The sequence below is a fragment of the Numenius arquata genome, chromosome 3 (assembly GCF_964106895.1).
Source record: "Numenius arquata chromosome 3, bNumArq3.hap1.1, whole genome shotgun sequence".
Lineage (NCBI taxonomy): Eukaryota > Metazoa > Chordata > Aves > Charadriiformes > Scolopacidae > Numenius > Numenius arquata.
This window is the reverse complement of record NC_133578.1, coordinates 44,121,943-44,132,107: the sequence shown is the minus strand read 5'-3', so window position 1 is coordinate 44,132,107 and position 10,165 is coordinate 44,121,943. Positions and strand designations below refer to the sequence as shown.

Genomic DNA, 10,165 nt, shown 5'->3' with positions numbered 1-10,165 from the left:
CTCCTCGCTTGGCAGAGGATGCAAGCGCCATTCTTGCTGTGGCACATCTCAGGGCTATGTAGTTTTTTTTTAAGCAGCCTTCAAATTGTGTTGTGCAGGCTGCAATAACTCCTCCCAATGTACCGCAACAGTATTTACCTGAACAGAAAGGAACTGGCTTCTGGCAACTATCTCTCAGTCTCTTTAGAGCACTAAATAATAATAATAATAAAGTAGTTTAGTAGTAGTTTAGTAGTAGAGAGTAGTTAGTAGTTTAGTCCTGCTTAACCAACTTGATCTCTTTCTATGACCATGTGACCCGCCTGCTCGATGCGGGGAAGGCTGTGGACGTTGTCTACCTGGACTTTGGTAAGGCCTTTGACACCGTCCCCCACAGCATTCTCCTGGACAAGCTGGCGAATCATGGCATAGACAAGTGTACTCTTCACTGGGTAAAAAACTGGCTGGATGGCCGTGCCCAGGGAGTTGTAATTAATGGGGTGAAATCCAGTTGGCGGCTGGTCACCAGTGGTGTCCCTCAGGGCTCAGTTTTGGGGCCAGTCTGGTTTAATATCTTTATTGATGATCTGGATGAGTGGATTGAGTGCACCCTCAGCAAGTTTGCAGATGACACCAAACTAGGTGGGAGTGTTGATCTGCTTGAGGGTCGGAAGACTCTACGGAGGGATCTGGACAGGTTGGCTCAATGGCCCAAGGCCAATGGGATGAGGTTTAATAAGGCCAAGTGCCAGGTCCTGCATTTTGGTCACAACAACCCCAGGCAACGCTACAGGCTTGGGGAAGAGCGGCTGGAAAGCTGCCCAGCAGAAAAGGACCTGGGGGTGTTGGTGGACAGCTGGCTGAACATGAGCCAGCAGTGTGCCCAGGTGGCCAAGAAGGCCAACGGCATCCTGGCCTGTATCAGGAATAGCTTGGCCAGCAGGAGTAGGGAAGTGATGGTGCCTCTGTACTCGGCACTGGTGAGGCCTCACCTTGAGCGCTGTGTCCAGTTCTGGGCCCCTCACTACAGGAAGGACACGGAGCTGCTGGACCGTGTCCAGAGGAGAGCCACCAAGCTGGTGAGGGGTCTAGAGAACAACTCATACGAGGAGAGGCTGAGGGAACTGGGCATGTTTGGTTTGGAGAAGAGGAGGCTGAGGGGAGACCTCATTGCCCTCTACAACTACCTGAAAGGAGGTTGTACAGAGGTGGGTGTTGGCCTCTTCTCCCAAGGGAATAACGACAGGACCAGAGGAAATGGTCTGAAGTTGGGGCAGGGGAGGTTTAGATTAGATATTAGGAAGAATTACTTTCCTGAGAGAGTGGTCAGGCACTGGCACAGCCTGCCCAGGGAGGTGGTGGAGTCGCCATCCCTGGAGGGATTTAAGAAACTTGTAGGCATGGCACTTCAGGGCATGCTCTAGTGCCCGAGATTGTTGGTTTGCGTCTGTTTGTGGCTGGGTGTGGTGTGTGTGTTTGGTTTTGGTGTTTGGTGTTCTGGGATTTTTTTTTTTTTTTGTTGGTTGGACTCGATGATCTCAAAGGTCCCTTCCAACCAAGAAGATTCTGTGATTCTGTGAAAATGTACAGGATCATAGGTTTATAATAAAGATAATTAATGTGAAGCTTTTGTTAATTGCTTTGTAGGTTCCCCTTCCAGCAAGCTAACGTGGAGTGACTACAATGCGTGGTAAGACACTGATGCAGTTCACCTGCTGCTGTCTTACGGTTCATAGATTCATAGATTCATAGATTGGTCCAGGCCGGAAGGGACCTCCAAAGGTCATCTAGTCCGACCTCCCCGCAGTCAGCAGGGACACCCCCAACTAGACCAGGTTGCCCAGGGCCTCGTCGAGCTTCACCTTGAATATCTCAAGGGAAGGGGCCTCAACCACCTCCCTGGGCAACCTGTTCCAGTGTTCCACCACCCTCATGGTAAAGAATTTTTTCCTAATATCCAATCTAAATCTCCCCTTCTCCAGCTTAAAACCATTGCCCCTCGTCCTGTCGCTGCAGGCCTTTGTAAACAGACCCTCCCCAGCCTTCCTGTAGGCCCCCCTCAGGTACTGGAAGGCCGCTATGAGGTCTCCCCGGAGCCTCCTTTTCTCCAAGCTGAACAACCCCAGCTCCCTCAGTCTGTCCTCATAGGAGAGGTGCTCCAACCCCCTGATCATTTTGGTGGCCCTCCTCTGGACCCGCTCCATCAGGTCCATGTCCTTTCTATATTGAGGGCTCCAGACCTGCACACAGTACTCCAGGTGAGGTCTCACCAGAGCAGAGCAAAGTGGCAGAATCACCTCTCTGGATCTGCTGGCAACACTTCTTTTGATGCAGCCCAGGATGTGATTGGCCTTTTGGGCTGCGAGAGCACATTGCCTGCTCATGTCCAGCTTCTCCGGTTACGGAGCTGGGTTTATTTTTGCAGCAAGCAAAGAGAATCACAGTGCTAGCAGCAGATTTCTGAGCCCTAACGAATGCTTCATGGGTTAGTGTCTTTATTAAAGACAACAGAGATCTGTGCTGATTTCATCACAGCTAGAAGGCATTGTAGCAATGCTTGCAGTGGGATGGAAGCATCAGAGCAGCTATCGCCTGGCTGGTGTGGGATATGGTGGGGATGGAGCCCTAGGATGAGCCTGCTGGGAGCTGAGGTGCCCAGCCCAGTTTGCTCGGAAGGCCCGGGTGGGTGCAGCTGGATGCTGCAGAGCAGCCCCCAGCCCAGGAGCAGGTAGGCCAGGGCGGATAAAGCTGGTGGGACTTCCTGCCAGCATTACTGGTTGCAGATCTGGGGGAAGGAAGTGTGCTTGACTGAGATGAGCTGTTGTAATTTTTCCTTTTGTATTGCGTTAAGGTCCTTATCGGGCTGCTCTTTTCTATTTGATTATTTCATTGGGTTTGTCAAACCACTCTGCTCCCACTGACAGGTTGAGGGAAGGGGGTGGGAGAGCTGGAGCAGTGGCAGCAGAGCGGGTATACCATGGGTCCTTGTAGCCCAAAGCTGAAGCTCGCTGGCATACTCCCCATTCCTCTCGAGCTGTTCCTCATGCTCTCTTTCAGCTTTGGCCTTGAGTGAACATCCACAACAAAGCACTGTCCCAGGGACCCTTAACATCTTTTTCCCCCTGCCTCCAGCATATCAGTGCTTGGCCTGGTAGCTTGTTAGTCCTGGCTATTTGCTACGTGCATTAGGCAATGAGTAGTTACGCTGTGTCTGTGGTTTCACAACACCACACGGGACAAGATGTCCAAGCAGAAGCAAGCCAGGGCTGGAGAAAGACAGCATTAGGATGATGGTGTACAACCTCTCCTGCTTGCTACTCCCTGCAGCTGGCAAAACCCATACTTCTCTGGTGTGAGTTTCACCTGTATGAGGTTTTAATCTTTGATACTTCCCAGTCTGGGAACAACTTCAATTTTTTAGAGGGTGCTTTTTTGTTTCTACATTTCTCCTTACTGCTGTAGGTGAAGGGGGCGGGCATCCTTTGGAGACATGTATGTGCTTAGTTGCAGTATGTGAATGTGTTGGATACTCCCCAACCCGACTGTAAGCATTTTAAGCATTGAAGCTGTTAAATATTCCTTTGTCTATTTTCTTTTTACCATCTTTATTTTTATTAGTTCCCCTTTTAAATTTTATTTTTACTGGAGTGGGTTGTGTTTTTTCCCTGCCCCCTCCCCCCGACTGCAGGACTGTTGTGATTTTTGCAGGATGCTCTTGAGCAGCCGAGATGGGGAGCAGGGCATCCAGCTGGATGCTCTCAGAGTACTCGCATGCCGCCCATACCGATACACACTCATCAACCCCTCGATTGGGTGGGAGTGGCTGCCGCCCAGGAGATGGACTCATGATACTGGCCTTCTTCCTGGGAGCAGCTTTGCCTCCTCCAGCCTCGCTCTTCTCATCCTCTGGCACATCCTCGCTCACCTGTCTGCAAGCCAGGGCTGAACAAGGGACCTGGGGAAAAGGAAAAAGGAAGTTCAGTTGGCATGGAGAAGTACAAGGCAAGTAGTTTGCTTTGCTTTAAGAAACCAGTTACTGGTGAACACGATATTTGTCATTGTATTTTTTGAGGTTTCAAAAGAGCAGTGGAAAAATGCTACCCAGGGTAGCCCTGAAGCAGGGGAGGTGATGTGGGCTCTTAGGGCTGCTCCCCAGCATCAGGCCCTGGGAAACACAGCTCAGAGGGGCATGTGGAGGGCAGAAAAAGGCCAGCTGGAAAACAAAGACGCATTAACCACAGAGCACCTGTCAGAGTTTTTTTAAGAGCAAAACCACCGTGGCTCCCAAGGCTGGAGCTTTCCGTTCACCTGGGGGAGAGAAGCAGCTTTGCACTTCACTCCCTCACACTCACGTGTGCGGCAAGGTGAAGCGAGGGCTGTGGCTGTTTTGTCGGGATTCTCTGCCTGGGTCTGTGACTGCAAGGTCAAACGTGCTTGGGCTCCACGGGGACTCATCAGGTATTTTTTGCTCTTATAACTAGGGAAATAATTTCTGGCAGGGAGTTTCAGAGTTCATTTTTCCATCCTATCATGGCATCCCAGTCTCTGGCTAGTGCGACCAAGAGGCCTCAGCTCTTTCAGAGGCTCACACCAAACTTTGTGGCACAGGGTCTCTGGGTTTAACTTAACCACACCCAACAAACACCCTCCAGCTGTTTCCGGGACCTACCTTCGGCAGGCTGCCTGTCCCACTGCCAGCCTGAAGGCGACTGACCCCCCCCCCGACTGCAGAACGCTGCCGTGTAAGACACCACCATTACGCTTCAGAGTTAACAGCTCCAGAGCGGGCTGGCTGCGGCTGCCGCCGAGGAGCTTCCCGCGCTCTGCCCGTCGCGGGGAGGGGGGGGGATATCAGGGCCCCAGCCTCGCCGGGACCACTACTCTCCGCTGCCTCAGCCGTCCCGTGAGCCAGAGGCACTTGCCGGCAGGGCCCGCCCGGGCGAAGGCGTCCCCGGGGCGGGAGAGGCTCACGGGAGCCTCCGGCTCCGCCCCCTTCCGCCCAGCTCCCCCGCGCAGGCCGCCATGGTGGGGAAGGCCAAGCGCCCGCGGCTCCACCGCGCCGCTCCTCGGCCCTGCCCCGCCCGGGATCCGCCGCTCGAGCCCCGCCCCGGCCTGTGCCCCGGCGCGGGCGGCTGGAGCGCGGCGGCCGGCAAGGTAGCGGCGGCGGGTGGGGAGCGGAGCGGAGCGGGGCGGCGTCACGTGGGGCGGGCGGGGCTCCCTCTGCCGCGCGCGGGAGATGGCGGTCACGGGGCGGGGCGGTTGCGGCCTCGGCGGGGGGAGCCGCCGCTCGGTCCCTGCGCCGTCCCGGGCCGGCCGGTTTCCCGAGCTGCTGGGGCGCCGTGGAGCCCGCGCTGCGGCTGTCGGGGGCGCGGGACCCTGGCGAGGTGTCACCGCACCGCCAAGTGTGGCTCCGCAGCGTGTCTAAGGACGCCCCTTGGCTTTGGACGTGGCGAAGCGCTGGTGGTTGCTCCTCAGAGGGGCAAGAGATGGAGTTAAATTGTTTCCTGGGGGCCGCTCTCCTTTTCCTGCTTAGGAAAGCGACGCTATGGCCGTGGTGCCGTTCCACTGTGGCGGCCACCATAGCGCCCCCAGGCTTTCAGCAAGCAGCGGGGAGAGCCCGCTTCAGGCGGTGGCAGCGGGAGACGGGTGCCGGTGCTGCTGCTGCGGGGGGGGGTGGCTGCGCTGGCTCTCGGTGGGGTGACTCGGATGCAGTAGTGGGATCGTTACTAGCAGGCGTTGGGAGTGGAGGGGCAGGAGGCTTCCTGGCTCATTCTGCAGTGGTTCTCTTCGATTTTGGGTTAGGGCAAGTGGAGATGAGCTTATCAGTTTACACACAATCATTTAGGAGACTTAGACCATGTCTAGTTTCACCAGCTGTGTTATTAATATGCAGTTCAGGTTAAAGACGGGTGCCCCCTCCCAGCCGCCTCCCAGCAAAGGTACACGACAGCAGTAAGGGGGGTTTATGCACCTCCAACTTTCCTTGTGAGGAGGGAGGAATAGGCTGTGCCATATACAGCTAGTTTTATACCCCTATAAACTTATGTGTCGGTGATGGGAGATGGCTGGCTAAAATAATAAATTCTTCTAAGTCATCCCAAGGAGCTACTATGAAGCGTTGGACTTAGAGAGGTATTGCATGCTTAAAGGAACTAGTTGCTGAAGATTTATTAGATTGCTGCTAACGTCCATCGATTTAGGTCTCTAATCTGCTCGTTTGTTGCTCATCTGTATTATATATTTACGTACCTGTAATAAATCTGGCTTTTGCTAAGGATGCTATTCACAGTTCTAGCAGTAACACTTGAAATTGAGGTGAGGTTGAATTCACACAGAAATCTGTTAGGAATAGAACAGTCCAAAACGTGACTTTGTGAAACTTTCTTCTCGGTGGAAGAGCCTGGGGGGGGCCAGGCCAGCAGGGTAACTTACCCCTATCTGCTCAGGTGAGGGACCTGCACACTACGGCTGGAGTGTGCGCCCTGGTGCCGTCTGGATAGTGCTTTATTTTATTTTATTTTATTTTATTTTTTAAAATGAACATTGCCTGGCGGTGTTTGTACTGACTCCTGCTTAATATTTCTTTTTGATAAGGACCGGGGCTTATCATCTTCTGGTGTCTTTTCTGGCCTGAAGATTGACCTTGATACTCTAGTAAAGAAGCTCGACTTGGACTCCAGAACCATCATTTCCTCCGGAAGAGGTTTGTTGTTGCATTTTGACTGAGTGCCATGTTAGGTTGTAAGCAAAGGCACTGGGGACTGTATGACAGTGGCTGTCAGAGCAAGCTCAGGAGAATCGAACCGAAAGACAGCTTCCCATGTTCCTGCAGGGGCTTTTAGGGGTGGTCTCTGATTGGAGGAGGCAGAAAGGCAGGTATGTTCTTAGTGCTCCCTCAGTGGGGAACTGGCCTCAGGCTACCTGAGGGCTGCTGGCCCCCTGCCTGTGGCATGTCCTCATGCAGTCTGATCCGCGGGCAACTGCGGCTCTTCTTGCCTCACCAGCAGCTGCCATTCATACCCCAATATTTTGTCAGAAAGTTGCTTGTTGTGTGTCAACAGTGCTTTACCCACGGGAGCCTGATTGCAGCCGGTTCTCTTCTCCTGTCCTTTGCTGTTCCTAGGTCCCCGGCTCAGGGACTCCTGGGCAGGAGAGTCCAGCTCACCAGGGAGTATCGGGAGTGAGAGTGGGAACAGGAAGGAGGTGATAGAGCCTTTTGTTTTCTAGTCGCACAAGGAAATGATCCCTCTAGCTGTTTAGTGGCAGATAGTGCTTTTTATCTGAAACCGGGTTTCACCTCTCAAAATGGAACCTGATGGCACAGCAAGCTGTCCTGGTGCAGAAGATGCCTGTGATTCCCAAATAGCTTGTTTGCAAACTAAATTATTTTCTTCTCTCTATGCAGATTAATACTGCTACAGTGACTTTGTTTTCATGTCTGGGGCTACAAACAAACCCCATAACCACGCAAAGGCCAGTGGCTACCCGAGCAGTGGTGAGCAGTAGAAGCCATAGCCCATTGGTCATGTTTGGTCACAGAGTAAGGGAATGGGAAGGTTGTGTGAGGACACGTTTGCTGGACATGCTTGTGCTCTGTGCAGAAACCTTGGTGAAATGTATTGTTTTCAAAGCATTGAGCTCATTGTTCAAAGGACATGTGTGCATATATGTGTGCATGTGAACATAGCCATCTCTTTAGTTAAATTAGACAGCATGTTGTTGCAGGCTGACAGCATGCGATCCTAGTCTTTCATTGCAGGCTACAGCTGTACAAGTCTGGTTTATAAATAGACCTTTGCTGCTGGTCCCTGTGCAGTACTGATGATGCAGATGTGTGGTGCCTGACTGACTGTTTAACCCTCTCTTGAGACTACTTGCCAGCAGCTGCTTCCTGCAGACAGTGGTGCTCACCCCAATGCTTTGTGCTCCCTTGGACTTTCCAGATGATCAGCTAAAAATAGCTGTTAATTTGGGGGCTCAAAACTGCAGTTCAATGAGGCAAAAAGTGATTTTTTTTTTTTTTTTTTTTGAATCTTCTCAAGCTGCTGTGCTCTTTCTTCTTGTATCGCTCTGGAGCCATGTGGAGGCTTTTTCATTATGGAAATCAGTTCATTTTTTGTGTTAGTTCAGTGAACAGTAACCAGGCTGTGCATACAATGGCAGACACCCTGGAGTTAGAGAAGAGATTCTAGGCAGATGCGCTTTGTCTCCTGGGATGTCTTGTCAGTTGAGAGCCTGTTCAGCAGGAAATTCAACTTGACTCCAACCCTCCCCTCCCCTTCTTCCCATCCCCCCTTAGCTCAGTGCACAGGGCAGGAGGGTAGGATTCTCTTACAGATTGTTATTTTAAGATTTAATTGCAAGACAAAAAAGAATTTCTCTCCTACTTGCGTTTCAAGCTCAGAGAAGGTCAAGTTGGCAGACTGTAGATAGGCTTACTCTATCTGCTGTGCTTTTCACGTCTGAAGAAGATTCTTTTTTTCTGTCAAGGATGCTATGTGGCAGTTGAGAAAGCTCTTATATCTGTCCTCCATGTATGTGCATGTGTATATGTGCCTCACGTTACCTGAGATTGCTTCACATTATTTGTGTTTTGTGTTACAGTTTGACCTTATGATGTGACACTTTAGGGATGGCCAGAAAGGCTTCAGTGTGGGCTTAAAGAGGTCTGCAGGGCAAGAGAGCCGTTACAGGGTTTGGACCTGCCAGGAAACACTCTGCTGAGTTATCAAGCCCTGCTAGCAGTTAAGGTTTTGGCTCTGTTATCTCTCTTCCTTGGAGCCTGCATCCTCTCTGCTTTTGGAGGTGTAGTTCCCAGAAAGTCAGCACCTCACTCCATGGCTGTGCTTTCATGGCATTGCAGCTTGGTCTCAGGTATCTGCATAAGATGTTTCCAGGTCAAATATTTGGCCTTCCTACTATTCTGCCTCTCTTCCTTTCTCCACTTGGGCTTTCACATTTTGGCTTTGTGCTTGAACTGGGGGACCTAACTTTTGTCTTGACAGAGCCTGAGCAGCTGCCTGAGCAGCTATGTGAGCTGGTGTGCTCTCTGCTAATTCTGAAGCTGTTAGATGTGGAGCTGGCCCAGAAGGATATGGGAGCTTGAGAGATTGCTTGTTGCTGGAAAAGTAAGGAATTTCACTGAATTTCACTGAATATTTTTTTAGAGTTGGAAGGGACCATATAGATCATCTAGTCCAACTCCCCTGCTGAAGCAGGATTGCTTAGAGAATGCTACTCAGGACTGCATCCAGGCGGGTCTTGAAAATCTCCAAAGAAGGGGATTCCACAACCTGCCTGGGCAGCCTGTTCCAGGGCTCTGTCACCCTCACCGTGAAATTCTTTCTCACATTCGAGTGGAACCTCCTATGTTCCAACTTGTGCCCGTTGCCCCTTGTCCTGTCACTGGGAACCACTGAAAAGAGTCTGGCTCCCTCCTCCTTCAACCCACCCTTGAGATACTTATAGGCATTAATAAGGTCTCCCCTCAGCCTTCTCTTCTCCAGGCTAAAGAGTCCCAGCTCTCTCAGCCTTTCTTCATAAGGGAGATGCTCCAATCCCTTAATCATCTTTGTTGCCCTTCGCTGGACTCTTTCCAGCAGTTCCCTATCCCTCTTGAATTGGGGAGCCCAGAACTGGACGCAGTATTCCAGTTGTGGCCTCACCAGTGCAGAGTAGAGGGGGAGAATGACTTCCCTCGACCTACTAGCCACACTCTTCCCTATGCAGCCCAGGATTCCGTTGGCCTTCCTGGCCACAAGAGCACATTGCTTGCTCATTGTCATTTTGCTGTCTACCGGGACTCCCAGATCTTTCTCTTCGGAGCTTGGCTCCAGCAGGTCCACCCCTAACCTGTATTGGTGCCTAACATTCTTCTTCCCCAGGTGCAGGACCCTACACTTTTCCCTGTTGAACCTCATGAGGTTCTTCCTTGCCCAGCTCTCCAGCCTGTCCAGGTCTCTCTGGATGGCAGCACGGCCCTCCGGGGTGTCAGCCACCCCACCCAACTTGGTATCATCAGCAAACTTGCTGAGGATACACTCTGTCCCCTCATCCAGGTCACTGATGAATACGTTGAACAGGACTGGACCAAGTATTGACCCCTGGGGGACACCACTGGTTACAGGCCTCCAGCTTGAACCTGTTCCGTTAACCATTACCCTTTGGGTCCTGTCACACAGCCAGT

General features: G+C 51.9%; 1 protein-coding gene across 1 annotated transcript in view; it reads left to right on the top strand.

The window, feature by feature from the left end:
* The first annotated feature begins 4,982 nt into the window (after positions 1–4,982).
* SLX9 (SLX9 ribosome biogenesis factor) overlaps positions 4,983–10,165 on the top strand; it is a 58,944-nt gene continuing 53,761 nt past the window's right edge. Inside the window, exons 1-2 of the mRNA XM_074145389.1 lie at positions 4,983–5,133; positions 6,574–6,682. Coding sequence (XP_074001490.1) covers positions 5,002–5,133; positions 6,574–6,682 — 241 coding nt within the window. The 5' untranslated portion in view covers positions 4,983–5,001. The remainder of the gene's footprint in view (positions 5,134–6,573; positions 6,683–10,165) is intronic.